This window comes from Xyrauchen texanus, chromosome 38 (genome assembly GCF_025860055.1).
Source record: "Xyrauchen texanus isolate HMW12.3.18 chromosome 38, RBS_HiC_50CHRs, whole genome shotgun sequence".
Lineage (NCBI taxonomy): Eukaryota > Metazoa > Chordata > Actinopteri > Cypriniformes > Catostomidae > Xyrauchen > Xyrauchen texanus.
The window spans coordinates 7,894,650-7,915,670 of NC_068313.1; the positions used below are offsets into that span (position 1 = coordinate 7,894,650).

A 21,021-nucleotide genomic window follows, 5' to 3' on the forward strand; every position below is an offset into this window, starting at 1 on the left:
TCTGATGAAAAAATTAATTTTTTCAAGAGCAAGGAAAAACGAATCGGTTACCTAACGTAACCTCGGTTCTCTCTAGATGAGGAAACGAGTATTGCATAAGCTAGCTTACGCTACGGGAAAGATTAATCTTTTCTGAGATATTGAAGCCAAAAAATTATCCTTAATTTTGTATCCATTGTCAACGCAGTGCAGCAGCTGCATACCTTGAGCGGGCTAGCTAGCGAGCTCATTGGTTGCTCTGCAGCAACTGCTGCAGCCTATAGACGAACTTGAGTGAACTCGCGTCCAATGAGAGGCGCCCGCGCCGTCACTGTATCAAAGCCCGCCAGAATGGGCGTGGCTAGAGTGCATATAAGCATAAGTTCGTAGGCTGGAACCCTGGTTTTCATTGAATGAAGCGAAAGTCGCTCGTGGCGAGAGCACGGCCGGCTACGCAATACTCGTTCCCTCATCTAGAGAGAACCGAGGTTACGTTAGGTAACTGATTCGTTCTCTTACGAGAGGTTCTCTCGTATTGCGTAAGCTAGCTTACGCTACGGGAACCCATTGTCAACGCCGTCGCGCTCAAGCATCCACTGCATGAGCCCGGGGTGGGGGACCGGGGAGCCCTTGTGAGTGGGGAATAATATTTGGCCGGCAAGAGTGCGGGCCAGTGTGTGTGTAATACATAAGCACATAGTGGGAAGGGAAAGACAGAGCGGCGGTGCCGGTCTGTGTGGAATGTGTCCCGTCAGTGCAGCTCACCAGGGAGCTGTAACGTATTAAACCTCTAGTAGTTTTGCCTGCAGGGCGGGCACTTCCAAATTGTAAAATCTGACAAAGGTGGAGGGGGAAGCCCAGCCCGCTGCCACACATATGTCGTGAATGGAAATCCCGCTGGACCATGCCCATGAGGAGGCCATGCCTCTAGTGGAGTGAGCCCTAATGCCTAACGGGCATGGTAGGTCTTTTGACACGTACGCGGCAGCAATAGCGTCCACTATCCATTTCGAGGCGGCGAAACCTTTGGTGCGCCCTCCGAACGAAACAAAAAGCTGCTCAGAGCGTCTGAAAGAGGCGGAGCGCGCAGTATACAATCTCAGTGCTCTGACTGGGCAAAGGAGATTGGCGTCGCGTTCGCTATCGGATGCTGGCAGCGCCGATAGGGAAATGATTTGTGCTCTGAAAGGAGTACCGATCACCTTGGGGACATAGCCATGTCTAGGCTTTAAAATGACCTTGGAGTCACTTGGTCCAAACTCAAGACACGCAGCGCTGACAGACAGCGCGTGAAGGTCTCCCACACGTTTAACTGATGACAGGGCAGTTAGAAAAATGGTTTTGAGTGAAAGGTATTTCAAATCCACAGATTGAAGCGGTTCGAAAGGGGGCTTTCATAGCTCGAGAACTACAGAAAGATCCCAGATAGGAACCGATGGGAGCGCGGGGGTTCATCCTTCTAGCTCCCTGAGGAAGCGGATGACCAGCTCGTTTTTCCCAGTGACTGGCGTGCAGGGGTTCAGCGAGCGCCCGACGGCCGCCACGCACACTTTGGCGTGGATGGGGATCTGCCCTTATCCAGCAGCTCTTGTAAAAACACGAGCAGCGACGACACCCCACATGTCCGTGGGTCAAGGTCTCTGTCGGTGCACCATTTTGAAAACACAGACCATTTGGACGCATAGAGTCTTCTCGTGGAAGGGGCTCTAGCGTGTATGATAGTGTTTATTACTCCTTCTGGCAAAGCGGCGGGTAGTCGTTGATCACCCGCGTGCAGTGCCCAGCGCTCTGGGTGGGGATGCCAGATCGTGCCGCGAGCTTGAGAGAGGAGATCTGCTCTCACTGGAATGGGCCACGGGGCTGTCAGTGACAGCTGCGTAAGCTCCGGGAACCATGTCTGATTCTCCCAGCGGGGCTATGAGGAGCACCGAGTGGCGCGTTTCCCTGATCCTCTGCATTACCTGTGGCAATAGCGAGACTGGAGGGAAGGCGTAAAGCGGGCGGTTGGGCCAGTCCTGGGCCAGCGCGTCCTCGCTTCGAGAAAAATACTGGGCAGTGAGAGTTGTCTTCTGGCGCTAAAGAGGTCTATCTCTGCTCTGCCGAATATGCTCCATAACTTCTGGACTGTTTGAGCGTGCAGGGACCATTCCCTGGGGAAATATTGTCTCTGGACAGTCTGTCTGGGCCGTCGTTCAGGTGGCCTGGCACGTGTGTCAGCCCTCAGCGGCGCAGGTGGCACTGGGACCAACTCAGTATGCGTTTTGTCAGATGGAAGAGGTTCCTGGATCTGACACCGCCCTGGCGGTTTAGATAGGATACCACAGATCTGTTGTCGAGCGGACCAGGGCGTGGTGACCCTGAATGACCGGGAGGAAGCGCCGGCGGCGTACTCGACCGCTATCATTTCCAGACAATTTATGTGAAGGAGCTTTTCCTGAACTGACCATAGGCCAAAAACCGGAGAGCCCTGCGCGCAGACCGTGCTGGGCCGGCGTCTGTCGAGATGACTTTTCGGCGAGATACAGCTCCCATCGTCACTCCCCGCTGATACCATTCGGCCACTGCCCAGGGCTGCAGAGCTGAGATACAGGTCTGAGTCACTTTGATCGGCTGGCGGCCCAAGGCCCATGCCCGGCGAGACGCGCGGGTGTTTAGCCAATGCTGAAGCGGGCGCATGCACAGTAAACCCAGCTGAAGTACTGCTGCGGCTGAGGCCATGTAACCTAGCATTCTCTGAAATTTTTTCAGAGGCGTGAGGCTGTTCATCTGAAAGCGCTGTGTAGATAAACGAGCCGTCATCGCCATGGAGTCTAGTTCTATTCCAAGGAAGGAAATTGCCTGACTGGGCTGTAGTGAGCTCTTGGTCCAATTGACTGCAAGACCCAAACTGTTCAGATGACTGAGGAGAACTGTCCTGTGAGACAGAAGCTCCATATGTGACTGTGCCAAAATCAGCCAATCGTCCAAATAGTTCAGAATTCGTAAGCCCTGACTCCGCGGGGTCGCGGCGCCGCATCCATGCACTTCGTGAAAGTACGAGGTGCTAAAGACAGGCGAGCGGAAGGGCGGTGTATTGATAAACCTGGCCGTCGAGGCGAATCTCAAGAATGGCCTGTGGCGGGGATTTATCTGAATCTGAAAGTAGGCATCTTTCAAATCGAGAGAAATAAACCAGTCCCCTGGCGCACATCTTGCGAGGAGTTTCCTGATTGTAAGCATTTTGAGCGGTCTTTTTGCGAGCACCTTGTTCAAAACCCTGAGATCTAATATTGGTCTGAGGCCGCCGTCTTTCTTGGGGACAAGAAAATAACGGCTGTAAAACCCGACTTCAGCTCAGAGAAGGTGGCACTCTCTCTATGGCCCTTTTGCACAGAAGGTTTGCTATTACTGAGCGAAGTATGCAGGCTGCTTCCGTGTTCACAGTAGTTTCGAGCAGCTCTGAAGCGGGGAGGCGGCGATCAAACTGTAGCAAATAGCCCTGTTTTATTGTGCTTAACACCCATTTGGATATCCCTGGGATAGCTTTCCACGCTTTGAAGCGTTATGTTAGAGGGTGAATGGCCAAGTCAGCCCTGATTGCCGCACACAGCGAGCTGAACAGAATGTGTGGCGGCTTACTGTGCTTATGCATGACTGCTCGCAGACAGCAGGGACAGGCTGTTCTGTGAGTGACTTCCGATTGAGGTGAATGGGGAAAGAGTAACATCTGTTAAGTGATCTTGTGAGCATAGTCACGGGCATGGGACTTACATACAGAGAGGTGTTTGCTGGCCGTGTGACAGAGCGGGCAGAGAAGAGGCGCGCGACGGACTCGGTGAGGCGTTTATTGACTCTAACACTCGAGCTGGCTGTGCCCGCTTTATGTGAGTGGGCTCTGATAGGGACACGGGAAGTGTAATGCTTGTGTGTAGGGGTGAACACTGGATTGTGGGCACATTTTCTACACATAAGGCATGTTTGCTTTTACAAGATTTCTTTGGGTCGCCGTGAAAGCGGCATTTGAGTGCTGAGCAAGCGGGCAGTATCACCCGGCTTGTTGGCTGCTGAATCCACCACTGCAGTAGCCTGAGAGAAGGGGACTGACAGGGGCGAAGCTTTGACGGTGGTCGGCGCGGCGGGACTGAGCCGTCGTTCCTCAACAAAGCTAGGAGGACTTCGGTTGCTCAGGTTTCAGTGCAATCTTAGGCCGAGGCCAGCGAGGCAGCGGTCTCGCGGCGGCTGTCTGAGCGCGATCTAGAGCGGCCGCCCTGTCGGCGCTGAGAAGTCTGGCTTTGCTGAGCTGAGGCTGTGAAGAGGCTGCGTGCAGGAGGCTGGTCACGTGGGCGGCCTGCAGAGGAGCTAGCGCGACGAGGCAGGAAGAGATTCATGGCTTGGGTGGCTTTCTGGACTTCCGAGAAACGGTCAACAATGCCACTCACCGCGGAACCGAAGAGACCGGACGGAGAGAGCGGCGCATTGAGGAATGTGGAGCGTTCAGCTTCTCCCATGTCGGCTAGCGTTAGCCATAGGTGTCACATTCTCTCGGTCACATTCAGCGTGGCCATGCACTTCCCTAGGGCTTGAGCTGCAGCTTTGGTGGCGCGAAGGGCGAGATCCGTCGCGCTCCTTAGATCTGAAACAGCCTCTGGGTGCCTGCCTTTCTCATCGCACTCTCGAAGAAGCGAGAGAGGTGGACACATGGGATCGGTTCCTGGCCGAGAGAGGCGCATTCCACGATTTAGAGAGCTCGGCGTGGAGTTCCGGCAGGAAGGAGCGGCCGGACGCATGGCGCTGCGGCGACGGCTCTGAAGAAAGCAGCCGTCGAGTCTGTTGGGAGCCTGCTCAGAGGGCGGTGACCACTTTCGAGCCCGAGGCGGTCGGCGGCCTGTGTGAGGAGGCGTTAGTTCTTCTTCGACTCGGCGCGGGTCCTGCTGGATTCCTGGGCGAGGAGGAGGCTTGGGAGCCTGACCACTCCTCGCTGTCCGAAGTCATGATGGAACAGCAGCCCTTATCCTCCGCCTCGTCATCCGAGATGGCAGCAGTCGCGGCCGCTGCGGCAACTCGCGGCGTCCGAGGCGGGGAGGGTGAGCGAGGCTCGAGGAGAGGCTCCGGCGAGGTAGTCGCTTCTAACACCGGTTCCGGCAGCCTTTGTGGCGGCGCTTCTTTCTCTTGGCGAAGCGAAAGCGGCGGCGGCTTCGGTCTTGAGTGCTTCGAGTCTAGCCCGCGAGGGTCGACATCGAAGCTCCTCGCAGAGGTCGCATCCGCCCGTCAGCGGCGAGCTCTGCATGTTCCAGTCCCAGGCAGAGGCGCCAGATGAGGTGGCGGTCTCCGCGCTGAGAGGGGCGGCATGAGGTGCAGGTGGTGCGAGGCATCTTTAAAAAGCGCTCGTTGCTCTTTTTGTGAAGTTAGCTGAGGAACTAGCTTGCTCTAAACAGGATACGTCGCCGGATGGCGTAGCTTCGCAGGATGGCTGAAGGTGGCGAAGACGGCCGGCTTCTTCGGCGCTGTCCAAGCTTGCTAGATGCCCCTCGAGCGGCGAGCGGCTTCTGCAGTTCAGAGATGCGAAGAGCTCGCTAAATAGATGAAAATCAGGGTTCCAGCCTACGAACTTACGCTTATATGCACTCTAGCCACGCCCATTCTGGCGGGCTTCGATACAGTGACGGCGCGGGCGCCTCTCATTGGACGCGAGTTCACTCAAGTTCGTCTATAGGCTGCAGCAGTTGCCGCAGAGCAACCATTGAGCTCGCTAGCTAGACGCTCAAGGTATGCAGCTGCTAAAATGCGTTGACAATGGATACAAAATTAAGGATAATTTTTTGGCTTCAATATCTCAGAAAAGATGAATCTTTTTGTGATTGTGAAGCTAGCTTACGCAATACGAGAGAACCTCTCGTAAGAGAACTCTTTTTCTCATAAACAATCTTACAAAATCAGTCAAAAATAACATAATTTTTCACCTTTAGAACCATAAATAGAATTCTATCATTACACACCTGTTAGTGAACTGTTCGATATTTTTATTCGTTTTTTTTAGCAACCGTCGACGGTTTTTTTATCATTGGCTCCAATGGCATATGTTCATGTACAGACTCAAGTCTAACTGTTCTTGTTCCCAGAACTCAGTTGGTAGGTATCAATTGCTAGAGATTTTGTTTATTTTTGGGGCCTGGGTAGCTCAGCGAGTAAAGACGCTGACTACCACCACTGGAGTCTCGAGTTCGAATCCCAGGGTGTGCCGAGTGACTCCAGCCAGTTCTCCTTAGCAACCAAATTGGCCCGGTTGCTAGGGAGGTTAGAATCACATGGGGTTCTCGCTCTCAATGAGGTGTGTGGTGAGTTGTGCATGGATGCCGCAGAGAATAGCACATGCGCTATGTCTCTGCGGTAACGCGCTCAACAAGACATGTGATAAGATGCGCGGATTGACAGTCTCAGACACGGAGGCAAATGAGATTCATCGTACACCACCTGGATTGAGGCGAGTCACAACGCCACCACGAGGACTTGGAGTGCATTGGGAATTTGGCATTCCAAATTGGGGAGAAAAGTAAAAAAAAAAAAGAAATGACTAGGGTTTCTAGTCCAGTTGTTGAGTGGAAGGTTTAAAGATCCAAAGCATGACTTGCTTGTCGGAATTAACTTTCACTCTCGTTTTCGTGAAGTTGGAAATCTGGCAACCTTAAATGACTGAAATATTCTACTTTTTAAAGCCACCTGACATTGGGCATGCATGAGTTACTTTGGTTGTCCAGGGCCAGTATGATGTCGGCAATCTCTTCTCTACGTTTCAGTCGGACAGCTGATGTAAATTAGTTGATGCTTTTCAAAACATAAGGGCAGGAAATACACAGTTTTGATGAACACTTCTCAAGGCCAGTGGAGATACTTGTTGAACAGATTTTATATGATTAAATATCTTTTCATTGGTCATTTTGATTGGTCATTTCAATGCACAATTCAAACTGTAGGAAGAGGTAATTTGGCATATTCTGTCAATGGTAAAAAGTCAAAATTGCCAAAAGTGGAGATATGTGTTTTTCATTGGACAGCGGCTATATTTAGTGCTTTGAGCTTCATTGGGGGGTGGGGTGGGGCTTGGGCTATAAGTGGATGCACACAATGCTTCCCTCCATTTTTACCATCACATAAAGACTTATATAATTGACTTTTCACATCCTACTCTTTCAAGGCTTTAAAGGTTATGTCATTTGAAAATAAAGAAGCATTTGTGACAGATGCTCATGATTACCAATGCAATGTAAAATGCAATGAAAGGTGACGCACCCAGAGTCACGTTTCACTGGTGTCAAAATTATTCACATTCTCTGTGACAGTGTCACAGTGTCACTTAAAATCTCTCGTAAATCTCTCTCTATCCATTTCTCTCCCTCTCTCTCTGTCTCTTCTGGTTGCTCCATGCCTGATTGTTGTTACTTGGACATAAATAATAAATGCATCACATGTATGTTTTATTAGTCTTTTGGCTTCTTATTGAGCATGTTGATGCTGGGAGATATCGATATCATTTTGACACTACCACAGTCACCATATCCTTCCAGCTTCATTTATGAAATGACCATTTCTATCATATAATATGTGACATCAAGGTTACACTCATCATCAATTCACTCATCATATAGTATCAATTTAAAATTCAATCCTTATAAGATGAAGACTCATTCCCTTCCCCTGTCTGTCTTCTACAGGCATTATTGTGGACAAGTATGGCGTTATATTCTTTGTAGATGGCACCATGATCCGTCGTATTGATCAAAACGGGATCATATCCACCCTGCTGGGCTTCAACGACTTGACCTCGGCACGGCCCCTGAGTTGTGATTCAGTGATGGACATCTCCCAGGTGGGTAACCATGTTATGTTCCCTCTTTGACTTTTTCACCCATCAGCCTGTTTATGAAACCATACTTAAGGCAGGGTTTGTGAAAGGCCAGTGCAGCCATGCCGTCCCCCTACTGTGTTTGTCGTAATTTTCATGTCCAGCCTTAGGCTGGGTCGCAGCTGTAAACTCTTTGGTGCTTGTTGGAGAGGGCAGGTCAGGGAGTGTCGGATGCAGTGGGTCCCACTAACCCAGATGTTGCCTACAGCTGCAGGCCTGTGGCAACCTGATCTAAGCTGACCTACAACCTGACTGACAGATCTGCCTTCTACCTCCAACAGACATGCATGCAGTACATTCTTTGAGAGACGTGCATTCTGTGGTCACCCTGGTCTCACTATTCTATCCAAATGTTAACAGTCACCCAAGGCAAGGACACTGCATTGAATATGATCTCAAAAGCTTCAGTTAGGGATGTGACACAGCCCTTGAGGTCCAGACCTGGAATTATTTAGGTGGTACTTTGATTTTCCATGACTTTATTCTGTTTGCACATTATCCCAGTTTCAAGACAGTCTATAGTGCCTGCAGTTGCAATGACAAATAAAATTGTCATTTGTTGACTGAAAAGCCCAGTTTTCGATATTTAGTTGACTGACATTTCTTTGCCGAATTTCACATTTTGCATGCAGCTTTCCATGGTGTATTGGAAACCTTTCAGTAGCTGTCAGTACCTTCTTTTTTCTATTTTTACACAGTTTAGCTTATTCAGTAAATCATGGAAAAACCATTCCAAATCATTTAAACTGTTTTTATTATTATCTGCGGTAGAAGACAACAGCATCTCAGTCTCCGCAAGGCACCGGTATCATAATAATAACGCAGAATACAAGATGGGGTATAATTCAAACATCTTTATTAAATGATTTCTGAGCAAACAGCATTAACAGTAACACCTGTAGAGTCCTCTTCTCCTGTCATTTGTTTACCTCACGAGAGAGCATGTCGCACTTATTGCCCTTATTACACTCCCCGTGGAAACAAGTGAAAGCGGAACTAATATTACCAACATCCAACAAAATGAAAAGGACGGAACATACATAAATAAATATCAAACATTTAGTTACTATAATATAATGCATTGCTAATTTAAATATAATAAAATAATGAATACAAATAATTAAATTAAATGGTGAAAACTATCCAAATTTTTCACTTTAAGTTTAATTACACCAATGGATTATCAGTTCAACTTCAGTTTGACATTAAGCCTCATTCTTTAGGACTATTTATATACAGTAAATATGTTTTACTTTTAAATATGTATCTTATATGATCAGCATTGATTGATGAGATGAAAACTGGAAATCGGTATCAATCCTGATTAGAGCATCCCTAATATTCAATTTGACTGTGTTTCAAAAACTTATGTTGATGATTAGTGGGCTGAGATCCTGTCACAAAATGGACAAAAACAGGTACACAGAGGATGGTAACATTTGGATATGAAGAAGACATTGTTTCAGAGTTTAGATATTTATTTGTTTGTGGTTGAACTGAAAAAGGTCTCAGTTTGGTTCTTTTAAAGAAGGCTCAGATGTCAAAACCCCAGTAGCCTTTTTTGCAGTTTAACATGGAAAACATTACCATCATAATCGCTGTTCAAATTGCAATCGCAATATTTTTCAAAATTATCACAATATGATTTTTTGTCCAAATCGTGCAGCCCTAGTATGTATGGTATATAAAATGTACTACATTACATATATTGTATACTGCATATAAAATTGCAATATATGTCAGTTGAATGACATATTCAAAGTCATAGTGTGTGAATATATAACCTAATATTTCTAAATAGCAGGATTTTTACAAAATACAGCCATGCCATAATTATTCAACCCCTAATACATGTAGCTGTTTCTTAAATATGTAAGGCTTTGCAACTAATTGTTTTAAAATATAATTAAGCCATCACTCTACAATGGCACTTATTTAAGTTTTTTAATTTATGTTTAGTGTTGTAAGCAAAAATGTATTTCTATAAAAAAAAAATGCAATTAATTATAAGCTGTCACAAAACTAATAGAGATCATTTCATTTCATACGCTAAAAGTAAATTTCCAATGCACTTCCATTTCCAATAGGCAATGTTGGCAGCACCATTCTTACATTTTTATGGCACAACAGCAACCTTCTTGGGTGTGTAATAAATCAAATCTTCACCAAGGGAAATGCTGACTTGAATATTCAAGAAGGAATTAGGAAAGACCTGTTGAGTCCTGGAAGAAGGTTTTATGGACGTATGACACTAAACTGAAAATTAGTTTTTGGCCCATGGGTCAGCAGTACGTCTGGAGTAAGAAAGGCAAGGTCATTACAAGCCACCTCTACTGCCGTGACATCATCTTAAACACGACACAAACATTACTGACCAAAACAATAACACAACTGCTAGCTGTTAGCTACTAGCTCATTGTGCTGCATAAAGCAGTTGTTGCATGGTGATTTTACACAAGTGTAACAGTTAAATTGGCCTGGTTGTTTTAGAAGCAATCTTCCAGTAGCTGGTCAACTAAATAAAGTGAAGCTTTCAAGCAGAGTATAGAGTTAACGTAACAAAATGTACCATCCTCCATCGTGGCTGAGTCCAGGACTCTCTCCCTCCCATTGCTCACTGGTTTAGAATAGCGTCCATTTGGTCGAACCACTTCCACTTTTCCTTGATGGTTCTATATTCACTTAAGTTTTTTGTTTTTTTTACTTTTCCTACACCGTTGCCGTGTGTGGCCAACAACTGAGACACTTCCTTCATTTCGCTCATTGCTAACAAGTGGACCGTCTGCACCTCGTTTATTGACCAAGGTGTGGTTTTGCACACAGCCATTTCTTTGTTCACAATTCTAAACTCAAATGATACTGTTGATACTAAACAAATAATACTGTTGTCGCTGTTGCTAACTTTAAAATGTCACGTGTCGGAAATCCAGTGACGCTGGTAGTGACCATTGTCTCTGACCAATCAGTGATCTGCAGGATTTTGATTTTGATGTCACATTTTGTATTGGCTCGGCTCGCTTGGAACCTCGACCGAGGTTGTACTAAAAAAACTATTAGGGACCAGGTACTATCCACAGTGGAAAACCCCAAAAAAGTGAGCAGAGTCGAGTTGAGTCAAGTTGTACCGTGCAGTGGAAAAACCCCTTATGTGACTGATGCCATGGAATCTATCAGGTATCAGGCCATTTTGCAAAAATGTGATGCCTTCAGTGTGTAAATTGAAGCTTGTGATCACTGGACTTTCCAAAAAGACAATAACACCAAGGATGCATCCAAGTTGTCCTAAATCTGGTTCATGGATGGGTCGTGGAATGTCCTTGAATGGCCCTTTCAGTCCATCATTAAAATCCCATTGAAAATCTTTGTTAGGATTTCAAGGAAGCAGTGGCAACAGAGAAACCAAAGACTGTCAATGAGCTGGAAGCTTTTGCTAATGAGAAATGTGTAAAATTCCAATAGAGGTGTCCGAAGCCTGAGAACACTTACCTGAAACCTTATTTACCTTATTTGAAGGATGCCCCACAAATGATTGACTTTGAAGTTTGAATAATTTTAACAAGACATTTGTGGAGAGAATTAGTTATTAATTTATTTTTATTTGGTCAACAGAACTCTTTGTTCTCAAAATCACTCTAATGTGTATTAAACACTTACTTTGACTGTTTGCTAAGGTTTTAGTTGATGTGTTTTAATTCACATCACCAGAATGTATTGCTGGTTTGGGGGGGTTGACTAGTTTTGATTGCAATGGTATATATATATATTGTTTATACATACAGTATTTTATATTGAATATACTAGCAAATATATAATTAATATCAATAGTCCTCATTAGTTTTAAATAGTAACATTTATTTGCTGTTCTTAAGTTTACCCTTACTGCTTGTAATACATTACTTTTCATATTGTGTTTTGATTTGTGTTATAAATACAAAACTATAATTTGCTGTGTAAAACGTATTATAATTTTTTTTTTTTTAAATGCAGCCCTTAATGTCCAGCATTGCAATTTGACATCTTTTTTCTCTCTCTCCAAAATCTACACTAAAACAAAATATGCATATAAATCCTCATAAATAGTGGCTTACTAAAAACAGTTTCAAAGAGAAAAAAAGGTATATGTTATGAATATCAGTGCTTGAGTCTCTGAGGGATGAACACTAAGAGCCACTTATTCATTATATTATAATTTAAATCCTGAGATTTATTCAGACATAGTCACATCACTTTTCTTTTTTCTCAATGTTTGATGCCAAGAGAACAAGTAGGATAGCTTGATAGTCATATCTTGCCTGGTAACACTAACTGTAGGGTTTAATAAAGGTAGGGTTTAATAAAGGGCCAGTTATCCTAAAAAATGAACATGTATGCAATACATTCATCATTTATCAACAGTAATCCAGTAATCCATTCAACATTCGTATATTGCAACAGAAAATTAATTCCAACTTGAAAACTTAAGCAGAACTTTTTAACCTGTTGATACGCAATTCTGCTTATTTTAAATATATAATTTACCGTATATAAATGTAATTATTGTTAACAAATTATGTTAAAAGTGATAAATCTGAGAAATATTGATATATTCTCCATTGTTTACATGTGATCTTGCCTGAAAGAATAACCCTTCATCATCGTTCTTCAACAAACTATGCAATCTGAGCAGCAATCATGTTGTAAAACTGTAGATGATCTTATATATTAGAGTCCTGTAAACAAAATGAGCCTATCTTGAAAGGCGGAGCCTTAATTTTACTCTGTATGCTACCAGCGATTTTCAGAGATAATAGCTTGCAGGAACCTCATTTTTTGTTAGATCATCTTCAAATTTGAATCTTAACTTCTTTAGACTTATGGCTTTGAGAACATTGTATTTCTGGGTTGTCTTGGCACTTTTATTATTGTTTTTTTAGATTATAAATACATGTTCAGCACAAAATATTTCCATTACTATAAACTTCAGCTTCTCTAACTTTACAAATAACAACATATATTAATTCTGAAAGTTGGGAAATAAAGACCAAAGTGTGTTCTTTCAAAAGATACTACAACTGTGTCCATACTCCAAAGGGTGCAGTAAATACAACCATTTAAGTTCAGGTATGTCATTTTCATGGATTGTGCTAATAAAGGGGGTGCGTATAAACAGGTTAAACCTTACCATGAAAATTGTCTGCATTGAGCCATTATTTTCATGAAATTCTGACACATTTCCCCAAAATTATTACAATAATATGAAAAAAAAATGTGGGAAGACACGCAAGCTTGAGTGAGGTTTAAGATGCCATTTATTTGATGAATGTAAAACAGAAAAGTAATGTCTCTCTTTGGCGTAGGCCCCGTCTGGCGGTCCGAGGGAGTTGTACTCAGAACCATCATATCCTGCCAGAGATAGCAGGCAGGGGCGAGGAGCCTACCCCCGTGCGGGACGGGGCTCAACTGGTGGTGGTGGGGTGGTGGAGGTTGCCGGTTAGCACACTGAAACAGCAATGTGATAGATTGTGAGCAGACTTATAAAGCAATGGCTTACATGCTATTGGCTAGGAGTTACCCAGCTAATGATGATGTACAGCTGCTAGTCTTCCTGCTAGAACTACGCTGCTCTTCCATTTACATTAGCATTACCATGATGATAGGAAATTAAACTGAATTAAATTCACTGCAATAAATAGTACCATTACATATTTATTTGAAAGTATTTTACTTGATTTTATTGTATTTAATTTTTTGCACTACAGCAATGAGAAGAAATTTGGGTGGAAAAGATGCTTAATCATCATGAAAATAATGTCACAATGCCAAACATATTAGCCCTAAAATAATAAGAAAATGAAAAGCGGATGGGTTTCATCTACGATGAGTCCTTGAATCCACATTATAAAGAGCATAAATTGCTTCAGGTGTATCCAACACCAACTTTAATTTCATTCGACCTTCTTCCTTCTGAGTGTGCTTTACATGTATCTGTCCAACTTACAGTTTGCTCAATAATGCGTCTGCTGTCTCACAGAAAGAGGGTTTATTTTGCTGAGAAGATGCAGAGCACTGGGGAGATGACCTCTAGAATCCTACCACCACAGAGAAAACCTCTCTCCCCAGGCAGACACACACATGCTGTAGTCCCCAGCCTCAATGATGACAAATCACTCCAGCTTCTGCCAAAGACATTCAGACAGTAAAAAGCATCCATTAAAAATGCATGGGCAGCACACGTTCACTGCATCAGCTACTGCGCTGCATTACTTAAGCCTGCTGCTACTGCTGCCACATTTTTGAAGGCTCATCTGAAGCCCATTTTCTCTCATTCACAGACACCTCTCTCACCTCGATTCACACTTAAAAATATCACTTTTTGGTGCGAGGGGAATTTATTTACATACAGTACTCTTTATACTGCTGCTCTTAATAGAGCACGATTGTAACCGCCCACTTTTTCAGCCACATTTCTGGGCATGATTTTTTCCATTCATTTAAAAATGAATTCTTCATAAAAGAGATCAAAGCCATGAACCAAATCCACCTGCTCTCAGATGAATCACAACATTAAAACATTTTATTTAGAACAAAAAAAAAAGAAAAATAAAAACAAAAGGAGGTGCAAGGTGTGTACTATCTTTTGTGAAATAATAAACTACTTATCCCATGATGCACTGCAAATGACATAATCAAATTTAACTGTGGTACAATATAAAATTGTCGACTTACGATCATTGATTACGATTTTAGTAATAAAACACTTAATTATTGCAAAATATTCAGATAAATTATGATTTCAATTTCCATTCTAACAGAATCTTCTCTGATTGGTCGATCTGTCTTCAGAGTTATGGGTAGTGTAGGTCTTCACAGAGAATTTACCTATTAAATGCAATTTCTTGATAATTAACAAAAATCTACAGAAGAATATGATAATTTCACAATCTCAGAGCTTGTGGTAGGTTTCTCTTGAAAAGTTTATGCTTTTATTATTAAAAATGAATTTATCTATTTAGATAACTGGATTTTTACTTGCAGAACCCTACTGTTGCACTCTATAAAACCCCCTTGGAAGCTTCAAATCTGCAATGGCTTTATTTCTGGCATCTGATTTTCATTATACTATTTAGATGTATATATTCAGAATTTGTTTTCCTTTCGGGCAGCATAGACACTCTGCACGAGTGCTAGGAGTTTTGATGCTTGGCAGGAATCTTTATTTATGATCTTTTCATTATTACTGACATGTCTTCACAACTATTATGTCAGTTTCGAGGATAAATATCCTCCTCGCCCCATGCTGAATGGTGAGAAATAACTGCACCTTCTTGGATGAATGTGAATATTATATGTTTTTTTAACTCAAGGATGTTAGTGTGCTCTATTTAAGGATTATTGACAGCAACTACAGATAGGAATAATAAAGACTTTACTTGTTTTTGTTCTGATTTTGATTTCACTTAATGATTCAATAATCCAATAATTTTTGTACTTGAAGAAGAGTTCCCACCAAACTATTTACTTAACAAATAAACTAAACTCTTTAATTTTATGTTTTAACATGAATAACCGGTAATTACACCAACATAAGTCTCACAAGCTTTAAGAACACATAGCATAGTAATTTCTCACTTCGTTTGACATGACAAAGTAATGACTTCAACATCTTTTATTGTTATCTTAGTTCTATTTGATATTTTATTTTAGATATGTTTACATTGAATGTATGTGTATGTGTTTATATTTACTAATGCTTTGGCAACGGAAAGTTTCTTTTTGCCATCCCAATAAAGTTTCTTGATTTTTGAATCTTGAATAAGACTAGAACTCTGAGCAATTTATCAGCGAGTGCAACTGTTTGAAACTGATAGCTTGAGTTTCAGACTAAGTTTGAGTCTTTTTAACAGTCATTAAAAATAACCAGCTCATAAAAATCCTTTATTGGTGATTTGTAGTACATTGGTCACTCTGTATGTTTGTTTTTGCGTGCCAACAGTGAGGGCAATAGAAAGATAAAATATGTGCTGTATATGAATTGCCTTTAAACGCACCCAGTCTTTCTCTCTCCAGTCTTTGTTTTACCATGGCACTGTAGATTCAGTAGCACAGCAGGAAACAATGAGTATTTCAGTACGATGTTCTGTCTACATCAGTGGGAAAAAAATGGAACTGATTGTTATTTCCTAACCCTAACAGCAATGTCTGGTCTGAACGAGCATGTCTCAAAAGAAAGCAAGCAATTATTTTCCCTCTTATGATGGAATCACATCGATAAGAAAAGTGGCTCTTTTCAAAAGGCTTTTTAAGATGCAAGCTGACTTACATGGACAAGGTCAAGCCTGCAAGTTCTCATTACATGTGCTTGAGCGTGTGGTGAAGGATTTAAAAGCAGCTGTTCTTGTCTTGGATTTATGAGGGTGTGAGAGATTTATTCTCCCTTTCTGTTAGTCTGTGAAAGTGTGAGGAGGAGATGGAGTGAAATAGAGCTGATACATCCTATCAATCTCTCAAGCAGGTGTGAAATCCCACCCCATCGCCACACACAAATACACAGGCGTTAAATATGCAGCACTGTTAAGAAGAGAATTGATTTAATATAAGGGAAAATGAACCTGTTATCACACCTTCAAGCAATTCACAGAGATGTTTGTTCGGTGAGTGTGACTTTATCTTGATTATATAGTTTTTAGAGCTCATTCCTTAGCTCATTCACAACGCTATGATTTTGCCATCTTCCTACAAAAACGATGGTCCTGGAAAGACATTCCTATCAACCAATACAATTTTAGAGTTAGTTTTAGGACTGGGGTTGGAGCTTGAACAACTTTTTTATCAACCTTTAGATTTCATGAAAAAAATTTGAAGGTTAGTTAATGGTTTGGGTTACCAAACGTTTTTTTTTATCTGCACCCCTATGTGTAACGTGGACCCAGGCTGGTTGGGATCCATGTGCGGTTTTATTTGGTGACAGGGTTCAGGTGAATACAGGCAAGGTTCAAAGAATGAGCAGACAAGAATATCACAGGTAACAGAGTTTGTGGTCAGACAGGCAGAGAATCGGGGCAGGCAGCAAACATCAGAATCAGGTTGACAGGCGTTAATATAACGAAGAGCAGGCGGCAGACAAACGTAGTGGTAAATACAGGCTGGGTCAATACACAGGAGATCGGTAGTAGTAACGCTCAGAGATGTAGTCGGAACCAACAAGACTTTGCAATGATTCAACAAACAAGCGTGGTTAAATAGCGTGGATGTGATCGGGAACAGCTGTGGGGTAATCGGACCAGGTATGTGGGTTTATGGGAAATGTAGTTCAGGGTTAAAACTGAATCAGCTCTCCGGTGGCCGGTGTTCGTGACACTATGCATATGTACTTGAAGAATACAAGACCTACTGTAAACATTCTAAGTGTTCACACGATTTTAGTGTGATAAAATCACATTATCAGTGTAAAGTTATAAAATATATTACAATTTTATTGTTATGATGATGTAACGCCCTATTAAAAACCTCTCTTATCCTTATAAGTGATTTTATAACTAACATCATGTAGAACAGAGACATTATCACACTAAAATCATGTAGAACAGAGATTGTATTACTCTATAATAATGTTACCATAATGTTTATGGCTTGTGGTTATACTTTTTAAACAGTGCATATTACATGGACTGGCCCCATTTTACTTCCATTTCAAGTGCCTTACTGTAAACACCATTTTTTTTTTTCTCTTATTTTTGTATTTAAATAAACAAGATTACAAGCCAATTATTATTATTATTTTTAATATTTATATTATATATATTAAAGGAATATTCCTGGTTCAACACAAGTTAAGCTCAATTGATCGCATTTGTGGCGTAATGTTGATAACCAGAAAAATGTATTTAGAATCGTCTCTCCTTTTCTTTGAAATAAGCAAAAGTCATGGTTACAGTGAGGCACTTACAATGCAAGTGAATGTGGCCAATTTTTGGAAGGTTTAAAGGCAGAAATGCAAAGCTAATTCTGTTATAATAGCATTTACGTTTAATTCTTCTGTAACGTTGTTTAAATTGACAAGGTTTTAGGGTTTATTGACATTAGGGATGTGCTGAACAACTAATTTCACGGACGCTTAAATGGCAATTTTGAAGTCGAAATAAATGTGTTTATGTGACCCATTTAAAATACTTAATCTATTGCAAATCTGAAGCTAAATTCCACTGAAAAGTTGCATTTATCTGCGACGTGCTCACCTTGCATTGTACATTAAATATAGAACATGACACGCATTCACTGAATCAACGTTAGGGAATATTTAACAGGCATATTTGTTTAAAACAATTGAATGAATAGGGCAGGACCAATAGAAAACCCAGCCTGTTCTAACTGAATTCACCACGTAAAAGTTACTTAACATATTAAAACAGTCAGGACATTGTTGAAAATAACTAACCAGCCGTAATAAGTCAACTCTATGAGACAAAAAATATATGGCTGAAAAGTTGCGTGTATTTTACAACATGCATTAGCTATTGATCTAATATGACAGCTGTTCGGTAAAGAACGTTAACCAATAACAGTTATGATGTAAAAAAAAATAAAAATAGCCATAGGATTGAAAAAAATAGGCCTGTGATGTAGCCTACAATAAACCTAATGTATTCTAAACATGACGTGCACACAGAATAAAAGATAGTTTAACCCGTTAAGTAGTCCGCACCGCATCATTTTCTAGGCTACTTACTCAAAAGCATACATTTTTGGATTGCCAAAATTAAAACGTTGTCATGGTCCGGTGAAAGGTAGGACTTGACTCACCTGCGGCGGCTATCCTGCACTTAAAAAAGCCTGCAGAGTGGCTAATGTTAATTAGTCTGTGCACAAATTTGACAATTCAAACAGAATGCATTGATTTCCAAATAATACAGTCACAGGTCTATTCTACACTACTGTAATGGAAGACAATGAAGTGCCTTATAACTTAAACCCCTCCTCCTTGATAAGAAAAGATGATGTCATGTTATGTGTGTGGTGTAGGTTTTAGCGTGGGGTACGTATCACTTACCAATATCGAAAAGAACATGGTGACCTAGTTTGCCAGTGCCAGTCTTCTTTCTTCTTGTCTAACTGTGACCTAATCATATCTTAAAATCAGTGCTTAGTACTACTGTGGCCAATAGATTACTGCAGACTAAGAGGCAGTTGTGATGTAGATCATCTTAGGGTGCAGGTATCATTTTCAGGAGTGAGAGCAGGGTGGTGTATTGAGTGTACCCTCGGGTCTTTAGTGACCCAGCATGCAATCTACAAAATGCCCAGATAGTGTAAAATTGTACATAATAACATTTTATTAAATTATATATTATTAGATATTAATTAATATCATAAAATAGGATTTACGGAAATTGTTGTATTGTTACAGTGTTAATAAGAGAAAAGTTGAGGAATACTAAAGAGATGGGGGGACAAAAAGCCAAAAAAGAGATGAATGAAGTCCTGGGTCACAAAAGATCCGATGTATGCCCTTAAAGGTTCAAACATTATTTGATTAGACTGCTAAAATTTCTGAGATGAATTAAACACCCAACATAATGAGGTAATGGGACCAAAATATAGCAAACTAGCATTTATTGTTAACTGCTGTTAAAGTTTATTGTTGCATAATACAAATTGTTTCATATGCTATTTAACAATAGTCTGCAGTATACTGTAACAATTTGCTGGCATTTCATTCAGAACATAACCATTCACTTCAAGCATAAACATAACCCAATGTAAAATTACGTTTTTAAAAACATAATGCCACTTTTAGTCGACTCCCCTAGCAAAACTTTTCTCTGTCTCTTAAATTATAAATGGTAAATGGTCTGCACTTATATAGCGCCTTTTTAACATTAACGGTATTCAAAGCGCTTTACACTGTGACTCATTCACCTATTCACACACACATTCATACACCAATGGCGGCAGAGCTGCCATGCAAGGCGCTTACATGGAATTGGGAGCAACTTGGGGTTCAGTGTCTTGCCCAAGGACACTTCGGCATGTGGAGTCGTGTGGGCCGGGAATCAAACCACCAACCCTGCGATTAGTGGCCAAATCGCTCTACCACCTGAGCCACAGCTGCCCTAATAAATGTTCAAATGTAGGACCAAATTAGTGTCTGATTTGTTTGTGATATTTTTAATGACAGGCTCAGCTTGGTAGCTTTTTTTGTCTGTTCTCTCAGTGCATTAACTCCATCTTTTAATCAGCCAGCCTTGTTAACATGCCAAGAACGCTATTGAAATAGAACATCATATCCGGACCCTCAGAGAGAGATTATAGTCCCCCAGTGCGTAAAGGACCTGTGCAAATTCGCCAGATTCAGACATTTCTTTGTGTTAAAAGCCTGCTGCATTATTTCCAGAACAATAAGTCATAATTTAGGCTGCTGGGCAGAAAGCAGCGCTCCTGTTTGGTTAGTGTGCCACGTTTTGTTTCGAAGGTCCTTTTAACCCACTGCAGTCTCTCTCCATTATGAAACGAGTAACCCAAAGCCAGAAAGAGACATCCATGTGTTGGGCTGACACACATGGGGAAAGTGTGTTTAGGGGTACTGAGTCCTCACAATCATTTTCTCCCTGCTGTGATGCTTTAATCTGATCATTTGACTCACTTATTCTCCCCAGCCTATTGTCTTATCGCCACACATCAGGAAGATCATTCTATTGTTTTGTGTGTAAGACTGGTGTCCCAATTCAACTTCCTTTTTTAATGTCCATGTTTATCAGATAAATGGCTTTTAAATTGTAGTTTCTTTGTCATCTGAAGCTGAAATTAAATCTGCCTTTGCTTAGGGCTGGCAGGATGACTGTTGAAAAATGTGTTCTAGTAGAGTTTTTGTGTAGATTTGTTTTGCACAGCAATCACAGCCTTGGACGTGGCCTTATTGTTTGGCGTGTGCTCCAAAAGCATTCCAAATAAAAGTTCCAAATGTAAAGAGAAAAATGTGTAATGTGATGAAGTACCTTTAACACACTGAAAGATCCATAATGGGCATTAATTAGGGTTGGGTAAAAATATAGATTTTCTGATTGGCGATCTTCATTTGAATATTGAATTTCATTTGATATCGATTCTTAAATCCAAAGATCAATCTTTTTCTCTATGCACAATACTCTACTACAATGACAGAAAATCACTCGCATTTGCAATAACAT

General features: G+C 41.8%; 1 protein-coding gene and 1 long non-coding RNA gene across 6 annotated transcripts in view; one reads left to right on the forward strand and one right to left on the reverse strand.

Moving 5' to 3' along the window:
- The window catches only part of LOC127632056 (teneurin-4), a 292,730-nt gene that overhangs the window by 225,201 nt on the left and 46,508 nt on the right, over nucleotides 1–21,021 (forward strand). For all 5 annotated transcript variants that reach the window (XM_052110531.1, XM_052110527.1, XM_052110528.1 and 2 more), the window contains one exon: nucleotides 7,668–7,822. In XM_052110531.1, coding sequence (XP_051966491.1) covers nucleotides 7,668–7,822 — 155 coding nt within the window. The remainder of the gene's footprint in view (nucleotides 1–7,667; nucleotides 7,823–21,021) is intronic.
- Nucleotides 13,136–18,753, reverse strand: LOC127632058 (uncharacterized). The gene is made up of 3 exons (XR_007969042.1): nucleotides 18,638–18,753; nucleotides 13,836–14,013; nucleotides 13,136–13,336 (listed from the first exon to the last, which is right to left on the reverse strand). It is a non-coding gene; the product is annotated as an uncharacterized LOC127632058 (long non-coding RNA).